The sequence below is a fragment of the Mirounga angustirostris genome, unplaced genomic scaffold, assembly GCF_029215605.1.
Source record: "Mirounga angustirostris isolate CCGP_5_RB_7025 unplaced genomic scaffold, mMirAng1.0.hap1 SCAF_6, whole genome shotgun sequence".
NCBI lineage: Eukaryota > Metazoa > Chordata > Mammalia > Carnivora > Phocidae > Mirounga > Mirounga angustirostris.
In genome coordinates, this window is record NW_026991714.1 from 33,897,468 (window position 1) to 33,923,505 (window position 26,038).

Here is a 26,038-nt window from a genome sequence, read left to right on the forward strand (position 1 = left end):
TGCAAGTGTTGAAGGAACACGCGCACACCACGTGTGTGCTCTGTGCTCCCCACCAGCCCCCGGGATACGTTTCTTACCCGCCGGCTGTGTTCAGACACTGAGATGCTGCTGGGATGCACCTCGAGGCTCATGCACTGGCTGATGCTGGCTGCAAATCGATTAGGTTCCCAGGCCCTCTGGCACTTGTCCCTGCGGGAGCACCTGCCACAGACACAGATGCACAAGAGGTCAGGCCTCTGAGACCCATCTGTTTGGCTCCACTGTCCCCTGGAGGTGGGGGGGTTAAGAGGGGTTTGCTGCTCTGAGGCTCTTGGCTTGTCTTCTCATTACACTTTTCACTTACCCCAGAGGGCTTCGGTGACTCCCCGATGGTCCTGATCACAGGTAAACACAGACTAAGAGGGAGTTGGATTAACCCCCAATATGAGAGGTACAGTTTAGACATAAAGAATAGCTCCTGGGGGCGCCTGGGTGGCTCAGTCGGTTAAGCGTCGTCTGCCTTCGGCTCAGGTCATGATCTCAGGGTCCTGGGATTGAGCCCCGCATGGGGCTTCCTGCTCAGCCAGGAGCCTGCTTCTCCCTCTCCTCCCTGCTCCTGCTCTCTGTCGCTATCTCTGTCTCTCTCTTTCAAATAAATAAATAAAATCTTAAAAAAAAAAAAAAAAACAACCTCTGACTCTTGATTTTGGCTCAGGTCATGATCTCAAGGTCCTGGGATGGAGCCCTGGGTGGGGCTCCGTGCTCAGCGGGGAGTCTGCTTGAGATTCTCTCTCTCTTTCTCCCTTTGGCCCTCTCCCTGCTCCCTTGCTCTCATGATCACTTTCTCAAATAAATAACTCTTTTAAAAAAAAGAAAATGGCTTTTTAGCCCTTATAATAATAATATTAATGATGATGACTATTAATGTTATTATTCTACTCCAAAAAGATGTCAGACGCGGGACAGGTCTTCACCGTGTGGGACAGCGTACATGTGATCTTGTGGCTGGACTCATGGCTCTCTGAAGGCAGGGGCCATGTTTTATTCATTGAGATATTCTCCCTGTCACATGCTATATTTTAAATAAGTATTTGCGGTGTGAAATAATGCCTGGAGACAAAGAGGCAGCCCAGGAGGGGCAGCCAGGGCTGCCTCCGTCAGAAAGCCGTGTGGCCGTCTCTCCCAACAGCTTCATCTCTGCCCGGGCGGCAGGTGGGCATGGTGACGCCTGCATGCAAGAGCATCTTCTCGCCACCTGTGTCACATGGGAACACACTCCAGGGCTGGTGCTTCTCCAGACCAACTAGCCCCTGACATACCACAAGATGCCACAATCAGGCAGTGATTCCTACCCAAAGTCCCCCCGCCCCTCCCCTCTTCCTTTCCAGGCACATAATGGATCTAAATATGAATGCTGTCAAAGAAAAGAATTATTGAGGTTTAAGTGAATCCTTAAGATAGCTCTAAAGTGAGCTCTTGACTGGAGCCTTTATCTCATTGACTCGCTGAAATGGCTCTTTTTTATCATACTATTTATGGCAACAGCCCTAACAGAGATAAATAGCCTCGGAGACACTGACACACTTGCAGGAGCAAGGCAAACAGAAGAGACAGGAAGGTTTCAAATCCCCCCGGACCCAGAGCCTCTTCAGCAATCTCCCTGGGCCCCTGCCTCCAGTCCAGCGTGTGCGCCGGGGAACTGCAAGTGGGCCCGCCAACGCCTTCCCGTTACCGAGGCAGGCCCCTGGGGGCGGGGGCGAGGGCATGGCAGGGGGCTGCTGACCACCAGAAGGACCTAAGAGGAGAAAGCTCTGGGTGGAAAGAGGAAGAAGCTCGTTCCTAAGTGCTCTTGGCAGGCAGAGTGGCTGGAAGGAGAGGTGTGCCCCATCGGTGGGAGGGCTTCCCTGCCACAGGTAGGGAGTTCAGAGGACAGAGGAAATCGGAGACCATCCTGATGCCACAGCCCACCCGGACAGGAGGATGACAGGGGTGGTGTGGGGCCACCGGGAGACTCGAGCACTGTGACAGGTTAATAGGCTCAAGCACAAGCCGGGGAACACGGTTGTCCTTGCTGTTGAATTAATGACAATCCCCCATCTGTAAGGGGTGTGTTCCACCTGTGAGAAGAGCCACTGGCTCAGAGGCTGGGAGGGCAGGGCAGGGAGCAGGGGAGTGGGAGGTGTGGCTGGGCATGCGCACTGCACAAGGAGAGGGCATGTAGCCTGGGACACTTGGCACGGAGTGGGGGCAGCAGTCAGGGTCCTGGGAGGAAGAAATCCTCCTGATGAGAGGTTCAGCTGGCTGGCCCATCAGCCGCACTGAGGGGAAACACATGGCTATCCACCTCTGCGATTCCTGGGCCATCCGCATCTTGTCTGACCGAAACGGCGACTCACTGCCTTGGTTCTGGCAAGAACATTTTCTGCAAAACTTCTTGAGGAGAGTCGCTTACCTCCAAACCCAAGCAGGGAACCCAGTAGTTGTGGGCTCAAATCCAGTCCAGATTTTGTATCTGTGATTCCCTCCCTCCCTCCCTAGCCCTTGCAACACCTGCTGCAGAGGCTGGAAGCCAAGAGCTATTGTGCAGGACCCTGAACTCTGGCCCCCCGCCCCCTCCGCCTCCACCCCAAACCCGGCACATTTCATGGAGATGCGCTGCTGGCTGGCACTGAGCCACGGAGCTTCCAACTCCACTGGGGAACAGAATTCCCAGCCAGGTCCCGCCTTTGGGTTTTCACCCTCTTCTCTCCCTCCGCGGCCCTTCAAATTAGGAAGTTTAAGTGTGATTTTGCATTTCTATTGAGCTGGTATTCAATGGCCAGGATGTATCTGAATAGGGGTGTGAGGCTAGTTAGAATGAGATGCAGACTTCTTAAAATCATGAATTAATGAGGCCAGAAGGGTCCTCCCAAAGGTTCAGAGTTCATAATAATTATTTTGATTTGTATAGCCTATTCTGGGCTTCCTTATTTCCAAAGCATTTATTATTTCATTTAATCCTCACAGTGTACCTGCGAGGTAGGCATTAGCCCTATTCAGCGCTGGGGAAGTGGAGGCCCAGAGTTGTCAGTGACCATCCAGGGTCACACAGCAGCTCACTGGAGTGCAGATGCACACCCTCCACCCGCCCCCCCAACAGTGCACTACCATCTGCACGCTGGTGGCAGGATGCACTGAGGAGGTTCTGGGCAAACCTAGAGAATTCTACAGCTTCCCTGGTGAGTTCTTCTGGTACCACCACCCTTCCCAGTGTTGACAAGGTGCAGACGCGGGAGCAGGCGGGAGGGCAGAATTTAGAAGTGAAACGAGAGGCAAAGGCACGACCCTGGGAAAGAAGGACCCCTGCCCGCCCGTGGCCTCTCTTCCTGCTCTCCAACCTAGATGAGAATTATTGGAAATTCCCCTTGCCCTGGAAACCACGGTCACATCCTCATCAACAGTCCCAGGAAAGCACCTGGTCATCTGCATTCCAGGCCTGTTTTCAGAACGATCCCCAACTTACATATTGTGCAGGGCACACCAGCCACAGTGAGGGTCCCCCGAGCTCAGACATTCCCCACAGGTCGTGTACTGCTCACAGGATTCCACGGGGACCCTGGTGATCTGGCAGAGAGATGAAAGAGAGCACAGTTAGATCAGGGAGTGATGACTGGCTGATGTGTGTTCACACTCACCTACACCTACCTGCAGTTACCCTGTCACCGCCCCTAAAGAGGTGACACTGGGCGGGGGGGGCGGGCAGGAGTCAATGGCCTCTCTCACTTGTTTGCCTGGTGCAATGGGGGTACAGCTAAGGGAATGTGTTTCTGGGGTGGCTGGCCCAAGGCTGCTTCTTGCCTTCACCAGGGGCAGAAGCAAATCTTCCTGTCTCTATCTGCCCACCACTCAAGTCCTTTTGAGAGCTTGCCATGTTCGTGAAAATGGTTAACTCCGTTGAAAGCCTATTGAGTGCCACCAACTTGTCTCTGAAGGGCTTTCAGCTGGGCTTGGGCTGAGACATCCTGCCCACACAGAAAACATTTAAAAAGGGAGAGAAGGAGAAACTATTCCTATCCAATAATATTCATCGTATGGCACAGTCTCTTTACATCCAACCAAACATACCACCTGGATCCAATTATCCCATTCTCTGATGTCTGCATTCAATTTTTTCTAGTAAATCTAACATCCTTTGAAAAGTCTGGCTAAATGGGAACATCCACAGAGATGAGCTGCCTGTCTGAGTCCGTCTTGCTGGGGAAAGTGGGAATTTACAGATCAAGTCCCTGCCCCCCACCCCAAGGATGCAGCCCCAGCGAACTCCTGCCAGTTGCCCCGTGGGGCCCTGCAGGGCCTTGAGATGGGCCTGTTTGGACCCGACACCACCACCTGTCCACGTGTGACGTTCAGGCCAGGTAAGGGGGTCAGAAGATTGAAGTCTTCCATTTGCGATACTAGGTACTGCTGCGGGTTGGAGCCGGAGGCTGCTGGGCTGCAAAACTATTTGCTGGGCTGGGGCTGGGCTCTCCTTTGTCAGGGCAGAGAGGTCCCCCACCCACCGGATGTGTGATCGCAAGTGCAAACCCACAACCCGGGGTCCAGCCACATGGTGTCCTGCCTCCGGGCAGAGCAACAAAGGATCTGCCCGAGACACTTTCACAGCATCCTCCTGAGAGGCTTCGGAGTTTAACATGCTTATCTAGCAAATCTTTATCAGATGTCACCACAGCGAGGCTCCAGTGCTATGTGAGAGGGAAATACCAGCCATCAGGACACAGAGCCTGCCCCGCAGAGCTCAGAGTCCAGGGGGAGTTGGTAACTGCAATGCTGGAGCTCCTCGCCTGGGACAGGCGTGAACTTGGAGGAGGGGTGCCCAGGACAAGCTGTCGGGGAAGTGGCCGCTGGACGCTGGAGAAAGCGTGAATCAGGGCAGGAGAGAGCTGCTGCAGAGACACGGAAGGGCACGGCATGCTCAGTGATTATCACAAGCCAAAGTCATCATGGACAAGTTCAGCAGAACTCAAGGGTGTAGCCTGGCTGGGGCGGGGTGAGATGTCAGGGCACGTACTCCCGGGCCAGACGATGAAAGGTCTCGTGCACCAGCTCCGGGAGGCTCCCTTTCTTTGTTGGGTGCTCCTCGTTCTTACCGCATCCTAACACCTAATATTCGTATCACAAGGCTTTCCTATAAGTGGGTGGACATGATCAGCTTTAAACAGCCCTAACCTCCTTTTAATAACAAAAATAGGAAACGCAGGAAGGATAATAGTCAAATCTTGCAATTCAGTTGAAGAAACTGGTACTGTGAGTGGAGGCTGGTCTGAAATAGCTCCTATATACTAGACCTGAGGGTGTGAGTCCCGTATGGCCTGGCCGGCTGATATAATGGCTCAAGGGGCTAATTTGCTCCTGGGCTGCATAAACAGACAGGGTGTCAGGGTTGGAGAGAGGGCACCCCACACTGGGGAGTGCCCAAGAGCGGTGTTATTCAACCAGAGGTCCTTCCCAGAAGAGTGGTCAGGAGGGCTGGGATCCAGATGCAGCATCTGAGGTGTTGGACCTGGGATGTTTATTTAGATCCAAATTATTAGATCCAAATTATTAGATCCAAATTATTAGATCCAAAAAGATGGGGTTTCTAATGTTTGAAGGGCAGCAATGTGGCCACAACAGGACTCATGGGTGAAAAGTTTCAGGAAAGCCCAAACTAGGAAGGTCAAAGTTGTCCAATAACATTCAGCCCTCGCTTCTGCAAGGAACTCCCATCACTGGGATTCGAAAGCAGAGTCAACGTGACAGGTGTCTGGAAGGCTGTGAGAGGGATTTCTGTCCTCAGAGGGAGGCCGCATTTGTCCTTCACATTCTGACCTTTGGGAATCTATTTCCCACAGTTTACCTAACTCCTCCTTGAGACTGTTCACGATTTCTGCCCTGAACAATTTGGTACAGTTAAAAGAGACCATCCAGGGGCACCAGGGTGGCTCAGTTGGTTAAGTGTCCGACTCTTGATTCTGGCCCAGGTCATGATCTCAGGGTCCCGAGATCGAGCCCTGCATCAGGCTCTGCGATGGGCATGGAGCCTGCTTGAGATTCCCTCCCTCTCCCTCTGCCCCTCCCCCACCATGCACACACACACAAACATACACACACACACACTCTCTCTCTCAAATAAATAAATAAATCTTTAAAATACATACATACATACATACATAAATAAAAGCGACCACCCAGCCATTGCCACTGGCCACCGGCATCATTACATCGCCTTAAGAAGTAACCCTTGACCTCTGACTCATGGCCTGTGATCCCTCCAAGCAGCATCTTTCTGAAAGCCTGCCTCTCCGGGGCCTGGAACTCTCAGCCCTCCAGGATCTCTGTGACCCCACGGCCCGGGGAGCTTCCGCCGGCCCCCTCCAACCCGCCCTCTGAGGCCTGAGCGCCACTGCAGCCCAGGGCCCAGCCTTCTTTTCTTGGGTTTCGAGCTCCATGTGAGTGATGTCTGCATCTGGCTGGAAATTAAAACAACTGTCTGCATTGCATTCGGCCTGTCTGTCAAAACACAGCCCGGCTCTCAGCAGCTGGGGAAGACGGCCCTGAATGGGAGCAGTGTCTCCAGCAACAAAGCCCACTTTCACGCCAAGTGCCACGGAGATAGTGAGAACCCTGTTCTTCTCCAAACATGAAACCAATAGCACAACTATTTTTCCTGTTTCCTGGGCCCTCCTGGTGGGAATTTCTCTCTCTCTCTCTCTCTCTTTTTTTTTTAAGGCACTGAGTTGAAGAGCAAAGTGAAACAGGAAACTTCTGGGGTGGGGGTGGTTCTAAAACCTGAATGATTCTCTCCTCCGAGATCTACTAGCCAGGCACAAACCAGAGGCAAGAAATGTCACCCGGACTGGGAGGAGACCCTCCACGTCAGATGTTTCTGTGGGTTCTCTGTCTTTTCTATATTCCTGTGTTTCCATAGTCATTCATCAGCCCAGATTCATTGATCACATCCTACATATAGAGAGGGGCTAGTGCTAGGCACTTCAGGGGAATGAAAGCAACTGCACATTAAAACATAGCCATCAACTTCAAGTTGCAAACAGACCCGCAGGGAAAAGACGAGAGAGTGATGTGTGCTCTAAGGCACCGCAAGAGAGCTGAGGGGATTCGGAGCAAAGAGAAGATACTTTTATGTCTGCTGTGTCCAAAGCGACAGCCACTAGCTCATGTGCTTATAAGCACCTGAAATGTGGCAGGTGCAAACTGAGTTGCGCTCTAAGGACACAAGACGCCCTGGGTTTTAAAGATTTTGTACGGAAAAAAAAATGTAAACGGTCATATTAATGCTTTTCTTATTGACAATGTTAAAAATGAATTTTTTTCAGATACTGGGTTAAATAAAATCTATTATTAATTCTACTTCTTCCCTCTGACTTCTAGTTTTCTAGCTGCCAGAAAAGTTGCAAGTATACAGGGAGCTTGCATTTGCAGCTTGCACTTTGTTTCTCTGGGCCAGTGCTGCTCTAGATGGGAGTCCCAAGCAGGTTCTGTGAGAAAACAAGGCAGGGGCCTGGGTCTTGAAGGGTGAATCATTGACATGGATGGAGAGCGCTCCAGGTGGAAAGAGTCACCGCACGAAGGGGAGAGCAGAGTTTCTTCAGCAAACCTTGCGTGAGAGCGAGGGAGCGGTGGGTATAAACCTGGAGAGACAGGTTTGGCTTAGGCTGGGAAGGACAGGGAAGACCACGGGACTGGGGACGTATGAAGTGGCTTTGCTCTCCAGACTGCCACTGCGTGGCCAGAAGAACGTCCTCCAGAAAGAGGGGGCCCAGGAGCTCTGAAGGAGCAACGGCTCTCCATGCATGGTCTGGACCCAGCACTGTTGGCATGACCTGTGAGCTTACGAGACAAGAAAACCCAGAGCCCACTGAGTCAGAAACTCTGGGATGGGGCCTGAGCGATAGTTCTAACAAGCTCTCCAGCTATTCTTAGGACTGAAAGATTGGGAACCACTGATGCAGATAACCTCACTCCTTGGGAGAGTCTTTTTAAATGTCAGGTCCCCAGGCCAGGAAGAAATGGAATAAAACTTGGCTTTGGGGCTATGGAAGGAACGAGACTGCTTTAGGGGAGCAGGAGAAGGGGGCATTCTGGGGACTGCTTTATGTCCAGGGAGAAATTGGCCCTGATAACTCTGAGTCTATGGAGGCCCTAACGGACCAAGTTCGAATCTCGGAAATCTGGAGGCTTCATCCGGCATCCCCAGTGACAGGCGGGCACCTGCTCTGGGACTGGGTGGGGTGGGGCAGGACGGGGTAGGGATGGGAGTGGTCTCAAGAAGCTCAAGAAGGAGCTCGAGCTTTCTCCTGCAGAGCATCCACTGAGTCAAGGCGGCACTTTGTCAGGGCTGACTCAGAGTTTAATGGGACATTCTGTGACGCTTTAATTAGTGTTTGTTTATTATGATTGCATTTTAATTATGCCTGAGGCTCCCCCACCCCCTTGGCTGAGTGCTGGGATCCAAGGGTAGCGAGGCTGGGAAATGAGCGTAGCAATGAGAAGCCTACCAGTCAGAGGACGCCCTTCCCCTGACCCCTCCACCGCCTTCTCCCCGGGACCATAGATTCCACCCTCACGCTCCACATTCTTTTCTGCTTGATCTTAGGTCTTGTAATTATACCTCTAATGAATATAACTGTCTTATTAAGTCATTTACTTAAGAAATGCTCTTAATTAAAGGTGACTCACACTGTGTTCTTGGCTCCTCTGGCCTTGGGGCCCTGCATCTCTAGTGGCTTCCTTGGCCTGATTCAGCAGGATTGGAGCTCTATGTGGGAAGGGATCGGGGGGCTGTGCAGAGTTTAGGGTGGTTCCCCTCACTCTCCCTCTTCTTAGCACAACACGTAGCCCACAGGGTGGGAGGCTCTGCACGGCCAGGGACATGACATCAGATTATTATTGGCTATGGCGGCAAGTCACTGAGGGAATGGCTGGGACCAGCCTCATTCCTCCAGATCTTGAAGAACATGGCAGACTGTTGGGGTTTGGACCACCTGCGGTAAGGCCAGGAAGGCCCCTGAGGCCCTGGACAGTGAGTACCTCAGGTACAAACACATCACCACTCTTCAGAGTCATCCAGTGGTAGGCAGAGGACCCAGAGCTCTTTGCCAAGTGGGCTTGGGCACAGAGAATCAATACCACGTCTCTGCCGCCCTGTGTGGACACCTGAAAGGAGCTACGTGGTTCTGAGAACCCAGATAGGTCTACTGGAGAAAAATCTGAGGTGAAGCAGCAGAACACATAGGCTTCTGACCATGGACTGTGCCTGGGTCCCCCACAGTCCTTAAACATTTACTGAGCATTTATGTTGTGCTACGCTCTGGGGCTATATTCTCTGCCTTCCTGGAGTTCTTGGTTTGTTTGAGGACAAAACCAAGGAAACAGATAATCTCAACACAATGGGATAGATGTCACAAAAGAGGTAGAATCAAGAGACAGTCATGGCTCAAAGGACGCAGAGCAGAGGTTCGCCTCGGGGGAGCATGGCGCTCAGTGGTCCCGAGGCTCTGCGGGATTCCCCTGCCATCGTGCAAGAGAGAGACGCAGAGACCAGGAAGCAATCAGGGAAAGCTGCTCTCCAGGCTGCCGGGGCCCCTCAGAGAATGAGCATTTAATGCCCTGCTTCCCTGGAATCTGCCGCCCCCCCGCCAGATGGTACACCTGTCCCCACACGTGTCCCCGGCCTCCTGACACAAGGAAAGAAACAGAGGCCTTCTCAGTGGCCAGGAGCCAGGTGGCACACACAGCCTGGCTGGGGGCAGGCAGTTGGTCCGATCAACAGCCTCCTGGTCCTCGGGGCCTGGGGCAAAGCACACAGCAGCTGAAGCCCAACTGTCTCCCCGAGCTTGCTCCTTCCCTTTGTACCTTCTTTAGGTGGTCCCACCAGCTGGCCCCTCTCCCCTTCCAGTGAGGAAGGTCTCAGACCCACTTTCTCCTTTTGCTCCAATTCAAGCCTGTTTTCCAGCAAAGTGCTGACGCTCTTGTTCATCCACGGTGGAGGGCAGGCTGAAGAGAGCCGCGGCCAGGCCTGGCACGCGGACAGCCATCCGTGGCACTGACACCACGTACCAGGGGAGAGTTTGAGCTTTTCCGAGTGCTTTCACACACTTTATCTCCTTTGACCTGCACAACTCCCCAGGGAGGAAGACAGGGCGGCCACTGTTAGGTATTATGATTTCCATTTGATCCACTAGGAAAGAGAGGTCCCCAAAGGGCTGGCTTAGCCCTGGCTCCATCTCAGAGTGAGCGGCAAAGTGGCTCCTCCATGGCCCATGCTGGTGACATACTGTAAAGGAGCTTCCGGAGGATGAGGACGGACAGGAGGTTCAGGGGACAGTTTCAGTAGACAAGGTTTGAGGTGAGCCCAGAGCCAGGTTCAGGAGGCAGGAAGGAATCTGAGGGCAGGTAAGCCTTTTGCTTCTCTATCCCCACAGTTCTGTGTAGCTTGCTGGCACCCAGTAGTTGTTCATGGGGCGATGGATAGGTGGGTGGAGTCTCTCTTCACAGGCTTTCCCCAAATCCCGTCAGCCCCGTGGTAATGGGTGCAATCAGCCTCGAGAGGCCCGAGGGCTTGGGGCTCTGTCCTTCCCTTCACACCTGATGTGGCCAGGGTTCAGAGTCCTCACCAGGAAAGGGACACAGGCAGCTGATCGGAGAGGCCTAGCCCAGTGCCCAGCCCAAGCCCCAGTGGACCCTCCAGGGACAGGACAGGCTGCACCAGCTCCTGACATGCTTCATGCTACATCGCCTATGGTTCAGCAAGTTTCCATGGGAAAAACCAGCTTCTCCCTCATGCCCTTTCGGGCAAAGAGCTAACTGTCTACTGGATGCCTGAAGCCGCATCTTCATCTAAACCTCTCTGCTGGGAGTGGGAGGGGCCAGAGGTATGGGGCAGCAATGAGATCCCCTCCGTGGATCTGCTCCCCAAGGACAGAGGGGTGAGGAGGCGACAGGGCCTGAGGTCTCCTGCTCCTGGCTGGCTCCACCTGGCTCTGGGCTGAGCAGTTGGCTGAGCTTGGGGAACAGCATGAGGCAGCAGGAATAATAATAATGATAGCTTTCTACCTACTGCATGCCAGGCACACGGTGTATATTATCTCATTTAATCCTGTGCCAACTTCGCAGGCACGGTATTCTTAGGCTCGCTTTACTTATTAGAAAACAGTCGCAGGTAGCATAACCCACCCAAGGTCACATGCCTGGCAGGTGTGGCAGGCACCGACCTGGAGTCCAGGTTTGTTTGGCTCCCGGGCTGAGGGGGTAAGGTGGAGACAGGCCACCCTGGAGACGGAAGGCCCCCCCCTTGAGGCTGCTGCAAGGGCTGGCTGCCGGGGCCGCCCTTCTTTCTCCTGGAAATCAGGCACGGGCTGCAGTGCCTAGGCACGCTCTCGGACACTGCAGTCACACACCTAGGATGGTTTGACTTCAGATTTTTCGGCTTTAAGATGGCGTGAAAGAGATACGCACGCAGCAGAAACCGTACTTTGAATTCTGAATCTGGATCCTCTCCCAGGCTAGCAGGACGTGGCGCTGGGTGGTGGTGGCAGTGACCACAGCCACGTGATCCCAGGGGTGAACCACCCGCAGACTTAACACCATTCTGTGCCCACACAACCATGCTGTTTTTCACTTTCGGTACAGTATTCAATCCATTATGTGAGCCAGGTGGCACTTTTTGATCAAATAGGCTTTGTGTTCGATGATTTTGGCCCAACTGTAGGCTGATGTTTAGTGTTTTGAGCATGTTTAAGGTAGGCTAGGCTCAACTATGATGTTCGGTAGGCCAGGTGTATGAAATGCATTCCAACTTACGATGGGTTTATGGGGACGTCACCCTATCCTAAGTCCAGGAAGATCTGTACTATCACCCATCTGACCGCTGCATGCCTCTTAGCTCATTTTACTCTCCTGTTCGCTAGCAACGATTCAGATGGTGAATCCAGAGTTAGACGCAACAAAAGGGGTGATGTCAGAGTGCCGAGAAGGAGAGAGGCTGGTGAAGGTGGAAGAGCCCCTGCTCGGTTCTTTTTCAAGCTGGCCAGGACCCAGACCAATAGCAGGAGAGGCTCTGAGCAGGTTGCACAGTTCCCATCCCGAGCCTCCCAGGAATGTCACAGAGCCCTCAGCACAGAGGTGGAAGGTGCTTTCTGTCCTGGTCTGGCCAGGAGTTAGCTGTGTGGCTTAGGGCAGCCCAGTTCACCTCTTAAGCCTCCAGTTTCTTACCTTTCTTGTGGACACAACAGTACCTGCTCATCAGGGAGCAGAGCATCCCTGAGCTCACATTTTCTGCTTCGGTCATTCCTATGAATCAACCTCCCAGTAATTAACGTGAAGAACTCACTATGGCTTGTTCCCAGCGTTAGATTCAGTTCTTCAAAAATCAATAGCCATCTGTGAGACCTCCTTAAATCCTCATAAAGTAAACACCGGCCCAGCCTCCTGCCTGTCCTCAGAGCTGTGAAAAGTCACATGATCAATATCATTAAGAAAAAGGAGGCACTGACCCCCAGAAAACCAGCTGGAGGTTCTGGAGTCTGTGACTGCAACCAAAGCAACATGCAACCTTCTGACCAGAAGCTGACCCTGGGGCTGCCTCCGAAGAACTCCTGACTATCTGGGGACCCAGGGCAGAGTGGAGTTCAAAGAGAAAATCTATTTTTAATGACTTGGGGGAGAAGAGTGGAGTAGCTGAGTAATTTGGAGTAATTAAAGCTATCTATCACTCAGAGAGTGGAATCCAAAGTTGGTTGAACTTTTCAATGACAGTTTTTCCTCCTCATTCATAAAACCCAGCTGAGGGTTATGCAGGAGTCAAAGGGCAGAGGGCGGTGGGAAGAGAAATTTCTGGCCCCGACCAGTGAAATTTATCCTTTTGATGAGCACTAGAGCAGTGGCCTCTCCTGGACCCCTTTTTTTCAGCGAGAGGCCATATTTTGTACTGAAGGTGAACGCTGAAGGGGACAGCTGATAAGCTGTATGGCATTAAGTTGTCAGCTCTCCCTACCTCAGTTTCCTTCTCTGTGAGATGGTGACGATAATGATGTCAACTTCACAAGGTTGTTTGGGGGCTTCACTGACAACTGCACACCAAGAGCCATGCACACAGTTGGTGCTCAATAGTGGTAGTTATTACCGTGCTCAGTCTTTATCTGCAGACCCCACTGGAGGTGGCAGTGTTTGCACGGGAAAGCTGCAAAGGGCCCTCACCCAGGCTCTGCACTCCTGTACTGAGTGACCTTGGGCAAGCCACCTAGGCTCTTTGGGCTGGGACTGCTAATCTGTCCTAGGAGGAGAAGTATGTCTGCCCTTTGCATGAAGAGTGGTACAGCCACTCCAACTATTGTCCTTCGCGATGACATAATCCCTCCTTGAGGCCAAAGTGCACTAAAACTCAAGATGCTCTGCTGAAAGAAGTCAAATCAAGCTTCGTCTCCTAAGGATTCAGGTAAAACTTGGGCAAAGGAAAAGCACAAAGAGGGTAGGAAACCGAATGGACAAAGTAGATATTCCAAGCACCATAACATATTTTCTTAGACAGGAGTTCTGGGCCAGAAATACAAGGGAGGTAGACATAGGGCCCTTTCTAGTTTTGTTTTATGGGAGGATCTATAAAGCAGCAGAGATGAGGATACTATGTTGTCTCCATGACAACTGTGGGTTTATTCAGTTAAGGAAAGCGGGTGGGATAGGAAATCAGGGATGAGAAATGGGGCCTAAGAAATAACTGAAACAGATCTCCCACCTGGGATCGAGATGTCTAGGACAAGCCAGGTCCCGTAAAGTTCCCTATAGGGTCAACATCAACTTGTCTACCTGAGGAGGGGAAAAGTGATGAGGGCAAGGGGATGGAGTAACATGGCAGGGATGACTCTTTACCCACCCATTCCCGTTCATTCACTCCAAACTTCTACTTGTTCAGGTGGTCCCACTGAGGCCCCTGGATGCCCAGGGCCCGAGTATAACCTTACCACATGGAGACTGATTTTATTTAAGAGCTGGGCCTCTGCCTTATAGGCCCTGGTTTCTGGGCTCCATCCCCTTAACTTCTGCTCCCCTTGCTTCCAGTTACCAGCAGAGCAAGACGAGAGGGAGTGGAGCATCAGTTAATCCCAAATTCTCTTTGAATCATCTATGGTGCATAAACTTGGGAAGGTGAGCTTTGTGGTGGGAATCATCAGGGCCCAAGAAGAGGCTGTCAGGATCTGGAATAAGAACACCTTCGCCGTTGTCTGAGTAGAAGGTGGGGCCTGCCTTTAGTGTGGTTTGGGATGAGGACTCAGGGAATCCTTGTATAAGAGGGGAAGGGGGGCCTCTAGGACATCCCTGCTCCTGAAGGGGACCCTAAGAATGAGCTCCTTTTGGCAGAGGCCCTGGCATTGCCTTCTAACCAAGCTCTAGTTTCTGCATTCTGGTGCCCAACTGCACTTCTGGCTCTGATGTTGGCACTCGTGGTTATTGACACAAGCTTGTAGGTTCTCAGGGGCTGTACGAATTGTGTACGAATTTCCCACTCTTGATATCTTCCCTGGCATCTGCTCCTGGGGTTACGAAGGGTCCCCATGTTGAAGTTCCCAGGTCACCTTGACATAAGGAGAGGAATCCTACTGAAGGGTATAAGGTTTGGCCAAGCCCAACCACACAAGCCCTCCTCCAGGACACCCTCATCAACAGCTACGCACATTAAGAAAGATCAGAGCCAGCTTCGCTCCATCCACAGGCACTAGATCTGAGATGGGCCTCCACCTCTCCACCTCAGGTGTTGTATAGATCTGAGCAGACAAGAAGCCATTGGAGCCTCATGTTGTAAAACAGAATTTGGGTTTCCAGTGGACCTCATGGAGGGCATCTTCTCAGCCATCTCTCTATTCTTCTAACCATCTGAGACTTGGCCATCTTGTCTTCCCTGACACATGAGATCTGAAAATGTTCTCTCTGACTTTTCGTCATATGCCAAGTGTCTGGTTCCCTTGGGAAGGACAGAAGAGTGTCTTGTCACTCACAGCTTCCTAGGACAAGTGAGTAGGTGAGTGGATGAGTGTGGGCGTGTGTGGAGAGAGAGAAAGAGACAGAGAGATAGAGATGGTGGATAATAGTACATGTTAAATCTCTGACTGAGGGAAAAAAAGAGTCTCCTACACTTACATTGAATTTTAAAGGTTTCCTTTCTGTATAGAGTTCACGTGTTCGTTCATGCAATCCTGGCAAGGTGGTGATGTGTGAGACAGGAAGGCTCCAAGCTTTGCTGGATCCTGAGCCGCCGTGCTGCTCTGGGCATCTGCATAGACTGGTCGGTTGGATAAAGACCATTCCCCTGGGGCAGCAACAACAACAGGGCCACAGTGCCCCGTACCCGGGGGTGAGTCAGGAGGGGTTGGCTGACCTTGGGAAGCTGCATTCATGAGTGGACCTGCATTCGGTTGTTTATAATTTGGTGCTTATAATTTGATTTTTATAATTGGTGCTTATATTTGTTCATGGGCTTATTGATTCATTCATTCATTTGTTAGTCCATCCTGGTATGAATCCTTCATTCATTCGTGTCTCCATATATCCACCAGACCAGGTATCAAGTCTCATACGGTGAAGTTACAAAGACAAGTTATCATGGTCTTATGCCGCCCTCAAGAAGCATACCCTCTGGGGGGTAACCTAGAAAGTCCAAGTGTCATTGGAGAGGTTCCTAGCTGAGAGTGATCATCTCTAGGGGCCGGGAAAGTGCCACCCTTTGTGGCCTGGAAACTTGGTGATATTTAGAGAGGCAGGAATAGAGAGAAGGGCATGAGCAGAGACCAAGCATGAGGAGGTGCAGAGAGGCTTCCAGGAATGAGCACTGTTGGAGCAGGGAACTGGTAGGAAAGGTGAACTGAGGGGACATCGTGGAAGGCCAAGGTGGTGGAAACAGAGCAGAAAGGAGGAAAAGGAGAAGTTCTGCATTTCTTCTTTCACCACGTGTCCCCCACCTGTCCCTGTCAGAGCATCCCTGGTGCCCCCTCCGCCTGCCCCCCGCTCCAGGCCAGCCTCCTCGGAGCAGGATGGCGGCTGTCGGCCCCATGGATCTCCATTCTGTTCTCCGCACACCAGATGTGTCCCGCATACCCTCATTTCTCTTTTCTTCCAGAAAGGTTGAGGGCATGGGTCCTAGAGTCAGACTGCCCCGGTCCGAGTCCTAGCCCCTTCGCTGATTAGCTGTGTGACCTTGGGCACCTTCCTCAACTAAGCCTCAGTTGTTGATTCGTGAAATGGGGATAATAATAGCACATATTTATAAAAGACTCACTATCTGCAGATGAGGAACAAACGGAGGCGCAGAGCGTCTTAGTGAATTCATTTACGGCCATACAGCCAGGAAGTTGTAGAGCTGGGACTCGAGCCTCGGCTGCAGAGCTCGTGCTCCAAACTTCTACACTAAATTGTCTCTTAGGCATGAAGGGTGGCATGGGTTAGGAAACCATTAGGCTGGTGTCTAGGATATAGAGGTCAGTTATTATGAACAGGTACGTACTAAGCACATGCTATGTATGCTGCGTAGGCATGAAGTTCAAAGGGTGAATAGACATGGCTCTAATCTTTAGGTACTCAGAGTGTAAAACAGATAAGCCCTCCCCAATTATAATGAAATATTGGCGCAGAATGACTGAGATGTAGTATAGCTACAAGAGTAAAGGGAAAATCACAGAAGGCTTCCAGGAGGCAGTGTTTTATAATGATGCCCTTGGCTAAAAAAACCTAAATAATGTAAAAAATTTTTTCAAAAAACAAGAAAAACTGCCTCTTGGATGAAGTTTATAGTCCAAATGCCCCCCAACTTTTGAGCCTTTTAACTTCTGCTAGCCACCAGGCTGACATTTCCACTCTAGACCCCCTCTGTCAGTGTCAACGCCCCACTCCTGGCACAGTGGCCTCTCGTGCTTTGCACAGCCCTGCCTCCTTAACTTTGCTCACACATTCCTGCTCATCAGAACGTCCTCCCCTCTCCTGCTCATCCCTGGGCTTCCCCTCTTCCATGCAGCCTTCCTTGATCAAGCTCTATGATGTCTCTGAATTTAGAATCTGACCACCTGCCCAGTTGGCAGGACTCTAATGCACTTTTTAAAAAAATCTTCTTAGGACTCTATCTTTTTAGGGTATCCATAGGGCTCTGCTTTTTACTTCTTCGTATGAGATATCCCTGTATGCTCCAACTTTACTTTCTTACACAAAATAGGTCTATAAATACCTGCTGAGAAGCTAATCACACTTGCCCAGTGATCCAGGTTTTATTTTAAGCTTCTTAAGTAAATGTACTAAGAACTATGTGAAGGTTCTCTAGGTGTGGCTGATGCCCCTGGCATTCTGCTGGGATCCATTAGGTGATGTGAAGTGTTTTTTGTTTTTTTCTTTTTCTTTTTAAAGACACTTACTGTTTATTACCCAGCAGAGGTGCATGATGTCATGGAAAGGACATGACTGTTTGAGTTAGAAGAACTTGGCTCAGCATCACCCTGTACTAAGCTGTGCTGAGTGAACCACTTAACCTTTCTAAGCCTCAGTTTCTACCTTTGTAAATACTATCAGATATCAAAATTAAAGCATCCAGCAAATGAACACAGCAAGCTCACGAAGATGGCCGACGACCACACAATTTTTCAGAGTAGATTCTCAAGATACTTCTGCCCTTCATCCTGGGTCCTGGTCCCAGATCAAAGAAATACAGGGGTCAAGGAAAGAAAAGGAGGCGATTTTGTGAGATGTTTGGAGGAAGCCCTTGGAATGCTGTAACCTAGCCAGCCACCCTTTAATAGGACCACTTGAAAAGCTTGGGATGCACGCCCTGGACTGTAGGGGACACAGTGGACAGGAAAACCCAGAAGGCGGGAAATGCAGAGACTCAGCTGGCGAGCTCTGAGGAGGCAGAGTGAAGTCAGGACCTTGGGCAGTCACTGAGCGCCCCCACCCCGGTGACAGTGGCAGACTGAGGATGTGCAAGTGCTTTCTTGCACCAGATCCAGATGTGGACACCCCAGGAAGGAGAGCTGGCCTGGGAGCATCTTATGACCTGTCCAAGACAAACCCCTGGAGTTGGGTTCTATGTGGACAGAAGAGCTGGAAAATCAGGGCTGAGAGCAGGGAGCTGTAGGATGGGAGCTGGAGCCATGGCAGCTCAGCAGAGGGGTGTCCATGGGCCCACGAAGGACCCAGCCCCCTAAGAGGCAGAAGTGCTAGCCAGCTCAGAGAGCAGGAGGCTATCTTGTGACAAGTCCACTTCAAGTGCAAAAGGGTCTCTATGACCCTTCCTCTCTGCTTCCTCGAAGGTTTCAATAGCAATACTCGGGTGGGGGAAGGTAAGTGAGAGAAAGAGCAGAAGCACTCCTTGTGGCTCCAGGTGGGGAGTGTGCAGGAGGCCCAGGCTGAGGGATGGGGGAGATCTGAGCTTCGGTCAAGGTCAGAATTTTACTTCTGGTTTGGTGAACTGGACAATATAACTCTGAACGGAGACTGTGTTTGAGACTCAAAGGCCTTCATATTACTATCCAAGAGTGAGCTGATGAGCTATGCAGGTGCCGGAGACAGAGGCAACGGGCCCGGAGGAGACAAAATAGAGCAGTGTTTTGGTGCTGTCTGCCAATGTACGGGCGGGCATGAGAATGCTAAGGACCGCCGTTCCTAACTGCATGTTTTCATGACGGGCACACGAAGGGAGAGCCACAACCCTGCATGGCTCAGGATCAGGCTGATTGCACACATCTGGGGCAATTGCTGGTGTTACTTCTGGGGACATATTGATAACCTCCTGGTAACATGATCTTAAATAAAAAGAAAACTCTGGGTGTCGACTCTCAAATGATTCTGCTGAGTGTTCTCTCTGAAACCCTGGTGTCCTTCCAGGGAGTGGACAGGGGGTGCAGCAGTCTCTTTTTCAACTCAAGGGGTTCATGGGTCAAAAGAATTTGAGAACTGCCCCAGTGGGAGGCCTCAGGAGATGCGAGCACAATCATTAAATGTGACATTCCAAGCTGGTCTAATGAAGACAAGGGTGTTGTGAGGAGCTGGTTCCTGGTGAGAAGCCCTCTGGGGGCCCCTGCCCCCCTGGCACGCAGGGCCAGCCCTGCCTGAGCCATCAGCGGGGATTACAGCTCTGCCGCTCCCGCTTCCTGGACGGCGGTGGCGGGGAATGTTCGAATCTTCACTTGCCTCACTGCTTTCTATTCCTCGCCTCCTTCAATGGCTGCCTCAGATGGAACCATTGTCATGGAGCTGCTGGGGATAGAAAGGGGTGGAGGGGAACTTGGGGAAATGGAAGAGAAACAAAAGATTCTTTTCCTTTTTTTTTTAATAGGTGCTTAGGAAATTAATTAGAGCAAATAATCACCAAGTTGCCTGAGTCTCTATTTTATTTGGTGCATGCCAGGTCTGCTGGAAAAAAAAGGGGAATTTTAAATAATTTTGGAGTTATAACTGATGTAATTAGGTGCTCAGTGAACACTTAGCATCGAGCCTGTGCTTATTAAAATTACTGTTTTAATCAGAACATTGCTGGAGAATCATTAATAATACAATGGCTTGATTCCCTGGAACTCTAATTAGACCTGGACTTTTAACCACCTGAGCGTAATCTGGCTCCGTCTGGATGCGCACCATGGGTGATACATTATCATTTCAGGGCATGTGGGAATGGAGCATCAATACTGCTATTTAGCGATGGCCTGAATGCTTTATTTTGGAGTGTGAGAGTGTGTTGAGGAGGCTCGGGGGGCATTGATGCTGAAAGGTGGGGATGGAAGTGAAGGGGGCCAGCCAAGGGCTCGGGGTTGGAGGTCTTCAGGAAGGCAAGGCAGGAGATACTTCTCCTGCTGCTGGGCATGCCTTATCCATCGTTCTGCCGGGGAAACAGTCAAGCCATAATGTCACAGACCCAGCTAAGGGCCGTTTCCTGGGATGCTCCACCTTCACGGGGGGCCTGCCGGTCATCCAAACCAAACACAGGTCCAGACAGTGCAGCTTTAGTCCGCTGCAAAGCCACTGTCATCAGAAATCTAACCTATCACTCACTGAGTGATAACCAAAGGCTAATCTGGTGAAGGGCTGGGACCACTTCTTAAATTCCCTGTCCAGCACTTCGGATCACCCTAGAGAGACACCATGAGATGGGCTGAGCTTTTCTAGAACTTTCCAATCCTTACAGACCTTTCAGGGTTAACCTAGGTCCACAGCCTGGAGGGAGGCTGACTGGATGTGTTTGCTGTCTCCTGAGATGCTTGGCTGAGCTGGTTTTTGGGGAGTGGTGTCAATGCCCTGGCTCTGAGCACAGAGCTTTGGTTTCTCCTTCAGTGGGTGGCTCAGTTGTATCAACACTGACTTGGCCCCCACTGGGGGTGGAGTGCTCGGATGGATGTCACGGGGGTGCCCAAGAGCAAAGGAAATGGAAACACGCTCTCTGCCCTCCTAGAGCTTGCTAACTCATTGGAAGGAGATAACAAAGATGTGAAAACAAGATTTAGGATACTTAAAAGGCTGACGCTGAGAAGGAAAAATTAAGCTGGAGCGGGGCAAGGGCAAGCGGAGTTAAGTGGTGATCAGAACATGATGGGATTAATCAGAGAGGGGGTAAAGGCCTTCCAGAAGAGGACGTGAGGCCAGGAAGGGATGGCAGCCCTCTCTGTGCCCTCATTAAACATTTTTCTGGCTGCTACTGGAGGTCTTGAGACAACAGGATTGAACTCTCTCAGAAACTCCCATTCTGGGTCACCTCTAACCGTTACAGCACTTGTGTGCAATTGGAAAAAGGTGACCCTCTAGGTGCATGGTTGGTGAGATGGGTGAGGACTCTGTTTCAGCCCCTACTTGCGTCCTCAGCCAGACGCTCTGTTCAGTACACAACCTGAACCATCATATCTGGCGGCCCCGATGCCCAAAGTCTCTAGGGGAACAGAGAGTCGAAATGTGTGGTATGGGTCTCCTGGAGTCCAAGCCTAGCTGAGCCAAAGATAGAATATTTTTAAGGGCTAAACATTGTACCTCTTATAAGCCCTGTGTGTGGTGGGAGGGTCAGTGGGAGGCACAAAGAAAGCTGGAGTCCAGTGTGGGCTAAGGAGCAGGGAAGTCTCCATGGAAAGGGTGGGACTTGAAGGCAGGGTGAAAAGTCCTGGGCAGGAAAACATCACAAGCCAAAGCAGAGAGAATGAGCTTCGGGGTGTGTTATGGGGATAGCAAAGGACACAAGAAGGACATCCCCATTCAGATTTCTTTTCTTACTAGTTCCACCAGGAGTATACATTTTAAATAACATCGTTCTAGGCCTCCATCAAGGAACCATAGGCCAATGGAAGAAGTTTCCTATAAACCAACAATGCCGGGTGGGAGAGCTCCCCTCCCACTGCGGGGGAGCTCTAAGGAGAGGCTCAAGGTCCAGATGAGTGACAGGAGTCCCTCTGGCTTCCAAGACTGCCTCATGGACAGGCCCCTTCTCCCTTCCAGGATTCCCAATAACCCCTCCCCTTGGCAGGATTTCTACACACTGAAAGGGAAGGGGCAGGTGGTCCCTGTGCTTGGGAGCAAACGGCCGGACCTCAACTCAAGGATTCTTGTGCTTCTGAAAAAAGAATACCATCTCACACACACACACACACACCCCCCCCACAAACTCGTGTTCTTACGCAAACACACAAGGGAACACAAACACACGTCATACCACACACTCACCTTCCACAGCAACACCCTGACACCTCACACACACTGCACACACGTTAACGCTGACATTCCATACACACATTCCTGTCACACACACTCGTAACACACAGACGTTCCTACCACACTCACTGCCCCCCTCCACCCCTGCCCGCGTGCAACTGTGGGCAGGAAGAGCCATCAGGAGCTGTCTCCTTCGGGTTTGTCGTGAAGAAGGATTAGGGCTGCCCAAGATTAAACAGAGGAGTTAAAAATGACAAACAGACTTCTAAACAGGATTAGAGTCTTAATGAAAACCATAATGAATGGAAGAGCCACACAGATATCATCCATTAATGGCCATAAATATCAGACCAACAGATGAGATCTTAGATACTGCAGTTCTGAACCCCATCAAATTACTTTTATTGTAATTCATCAATAAATAACCAGGCCCAACTTCATATCTGAGGTCTTATCATGCTGCAAAGAATAGACTCTGAGGCCAGACAGACCTGGGCTTGAATTCTGGTTTCGCTCCTGACAAGCTTGGGCATGTTACTCTGCTTGTTTGATCGCAGTTTCTTCATCTATAAAATGCAGATAATTATCCCCCTAATAAGGATGTTGTGGAGATTAAATTAAGTCCTAGACAGCTCTAATAATAACTTATAATAATATAATTTATTATTACAGTTATGATTAATTTTCACTGTTATCTCTTGTCCCCTCCCCTTTTCAGCCTCCTGGGGTCAAGGAGAGCCAATTGGCTGGTGGGATCAGCAGAGAGAGAAGGATAAAGGAGAAGGGAGATAGAAGGAATAGGAAGAGTAGGAAACTGAGGCAGGAGCAGAGCAGGGAGAAGACAGGAAAAGGACAAGAAAATGAGAAGGAAGATGGCAGGCCTCTTGGATGCTACCCCTGCCATCATCTGGGGTGGGCTGCCCATGCCCGCCCGTCTGGGTGGTGGTTACCAGGGGAAGGTGAGGTTGTAGCCACACGATTATGGCCCCACCTTCCTACTACTTTTTTTTAAAATAACAGCTCTATCGTGATATAATTCACAAAATTATAATTCATAATTTCATAAACTTCACCCACTTGAGGTGTACCCTTCAATGGTTTTTAGTAGATTCACAGAATCGTACAACCATCACCACATCAATTTCAGAACAATTTCATCACCCCCCAAAAGAATCCCTGTACCCATTAGTAGTCACCCCCCCGCCCCCCTCTTCCAGCCCGGGACAACTGCCTCTGTTCCAGCTCTAGGCAACCAACTTTCTGTCTATATGCATTTGCCTATTCTGGACAATTCACATAAATAGAAGCATATGGAATGTGGTCTTTTGTGGCTGGCTTCTTTCACTAAGCATCATGTTTGCAAGGTTCATCTGTGTTGTAGCATATATTAGTGACTTCTTAAATTTCTTAACTCAAAGCCAAAAAGGTGAAGGAAGAGAGCTTCATATACCCACACCTAAGCAAGTGTCAAAGCGGCGACTGTCCAATAGTTCACCCCGCAAAGCTCACTGAATCCAGGTCAGTCCCAAAGTTATAGACTCAGAGGCCAGCCGGTTAGAGTCTTCATTCGTTTTTACCATTGGGGAAACCAAAGCGCAGGGAAAGGATACGTGTTTCGAGTGTGTGCGTTTTGCGCCCTCCATATGTTTCTCACGAACAAAGGAAAACAAAATAAGATCCAAATGTAAGAGTCTCTTGTCTATGGTTTTATGATTTAGATTTAATGTTAAGAGGCAAATGAGAGCCTCTTGGTATTCTGCCCATATGTCTCTCTCTTACCTCTTAAAAGTGACAATTCCCAACTCTATTTTTACAATGTAAAAGGATGACTCTCCTCTAATGGTTATCTGTCATAGTTTATGTTTAAAGTAATTTTATATGTTAAGACTGTAGCCTTAGGATGCAGGAAAGCGAGACCCCTGGGCCACAGGCAGTCCCTGAGGTAGGAGGGGCTTGTAATCTGGTTTGAGAAGGAGGAGGCTGGTCGTTGGACTCAGGAAACGTCAGTCACCTTTGTTCTGTCACTGAAGCGAGATGTGTCCCTTAGGGCAGCTATGCTGAGAGTTCCAGGAATGACAGGGCAGTATCTATTCGGTCCAGCTGACCCTAGAGACAGAGAATACTTAAAGACTAAGTTGTGTGTCCTGCTTCATGGCCCGTACTGCCACCTACCACCATTAGCCCATGGCCACTAGATGTTAGTCTAGGGCCACCGGTAAAGCAACTGGACTTCGTGCAAAATGGAACCAGACCTATCACTGACTGATAACTTATGCTTCAGGGAAGCCCAACGGAAGATGGTGATGTGAGTCCGTCTTTCTTCCCTACAAATCCCAGTACTGATTTAGCTTGAATCACAGGGAGAGGAGGTTGTCCACAGGCTGGCCAAGACAGAGCTACAAGCTAGTGTCCTTAGATGCCACGGACGGTGGCCATGCTAGAAGCCACAGCTGGAGAACCAGGGAAGGACTCCGCTAATGAGGAATGCCCTTGGAGTCCAGGTATGACTACTGGTCACTTCCTACCGGGGCTATTCAGTGATCAGTATCTCCAGTGAGCTCAGTGGGTACTGAGAGACTCACAGAACTCATTTTTAGAATTAAATCCATCTGAAATGGAACAATATTGATACCAAATGGTGTGTTGTGTAGGACCCTATTTCACGAAATAAAACGATACAATGTTGCCATTCTAAAAAGGTCAAGCATTGTTTATTAACAATGCCCAAAGAATCTCATTAAATCCGGGAGCGTGAGGACAGAACAAACTAATATCATACATGTGAAGTGATCTGCATACCAAGGAGGACCGCCCTGGGACCAGACTGGCAGTTTAAGTCTCCCGTGGCTACTGTTCAGAAGTCCCTGAGCTCCTCGGGGTGGGCGGGGGAGGGGGGGGATTGCTGTCCAGTGCTCAGCGTTGCTCTTCACTCCACCTACCACAGAGGAGGCACTGGGCAGATTTTCCCAGCCCGTGTTCCTTCCTCTATTGCAAATTACTTCTCGGTGCATGGCCAACAAACAGGGGACCCCAGGTGAGGGAAAGGGGATTCTGGAAAAAGCGAGGTGGCTAGAATTTTCTCCATTAATCTGGGCATGCTCCAATTTGTACTCTGAGCATAAATTTGCATGTTGCATTCCAGAGGCCCTAACTCTAAGAACATTAGGTAGAATAAAATAAATTCTTGTCATCCTCTGTGATCACAGTCAAACCCAGTAATTCTTAGCTTGGCCCACAGAGTAGGTCTGCCTGCCCGCTTTCCTCCGTGCTTTCCTATTAAAGGCATTTTCTCAAACACTGATTGAGTGTACGGTCGGTGCCAGGAGGGGCCAGGGTACCTCTGACCTGCATCCAGTCTCCCAGAAGCTTAGAGCCTGATGCGGGAGACCCCGGGTATTTACTGTCGTTTTTACCACGAAGTTAAAGAAGCTCAGAGAGCTGAATTCATTCTGACTGGAGTGAACTGGGATGGCTCGGAGTTCTGCTGGGGGCACAGGAGCAAGGACACAGGGACGTGGCAGCGAGCGGACACTCTTAGCTTTCTACAAATTCAAAATACCGGCATGGTTTTCGAGCCTTGAGTCTGCTTTTCCTTCATCTAGGGAGGCTGTTAATGAGAGAGAGAGCTCCTTGAGATGGGATGGCTGAAGGCTGAGCCCAGCAGGCCTCAGAGGCTTGGGAGAGGCCCGGGACTACAGACCACCGCGGGATGGGCCGGGTGGTGAGCGTGGCCAGGCCACGGCAGAGAGCCGGGTGCCAGCTTAGCCTGGCTTCCTGCAGAAATCTGCTGGGCCTCGGGAAGCAATCCTGAATCGAGTGGTGGCTTGGTTTTTTTCTGGCTCCTCTAGGAGCTTAGGCTTTTCCTGTGGTTCTGGAGATAGGATCGGTCATGGTCTATGTGGGCCGCCTTTCTTGGAGCAATCCGACTCCCTGCGAGCCGGTCTCTAGCGGTTAGTGAGCTAGAGCTGCCAGGGTGGGGCGGAGACGATGCAAGATCTTCTTAACAAGCTACTGTTTCTTCAGTGTTTGCTGTGTGTCACGTCCTGCGCTCAGTGTTCTGACGTCACCAGTTTAATCCCTGCCAACAACCCGATAAAGGAGAATCTATCATTACTGACAATTGATCTGAGAGGAAACTGAGGGCTTACATTCGGTAATTTGGCAAAGGTCAGTTTAGTAAGAGGTGGGGCCAGGATTCCAGAGGTGCTGAACGGAGCCTGCCCTTCCGCCCCTGCCGCTCGGCCCCCCACCAGCAAGCAGGTAACACAGAATGTGTTCAGAGGGCCTGGAATCCCCTTGCCTGCCCTGCCTTCCTGGGAAGCCACAAGCCCTGCTGACTTCCTCCTCTGCTACTCCCCTCCCCTCC

The 26,038-nt window shown here is 50.8% G+C and overlaps 1 protein-coding gene across 5 annotated transcripts in view; it reads right to left on the bottom strand.

Moving 5' to 3' along the window:
• PLXNA2 (plexin A2) overlaps positions 1 to 26,038 on the bottom strand; it is a 211,432-nt gene that overhangs the window by 75,193 nt on the left and 110,201 nt on the right. For 2 of the 5 annotated variants that reach the window (XR_010412266.1, XM_045877130.3), the window contains exons 5-6: positions 3,482 to 3,582; positions 78 to 201 (exon numbers count right to left, since the gene is read on the bottom strand). Coding sequence is in view for 2 of the 5 variants with exons in the window: in XM_045877130.3 (XP_045733086.1) it covers positions 78 to 201; positions 3,482 to 3,582 (225 nt within the window). In the remaining 3 variants the exon portion in view is untranslated. Of the gene's footprint in view, positions 1 to 77; positions 202 to 3,481; positions 3,583 to 7,338; positions 25,751 to 26,038 lie in introns of those variants that run through there. The other 3 variants (XR_010412267.1, XM_064594097.1, XR_010412268.1) reach the window with 2 other exon arrangements.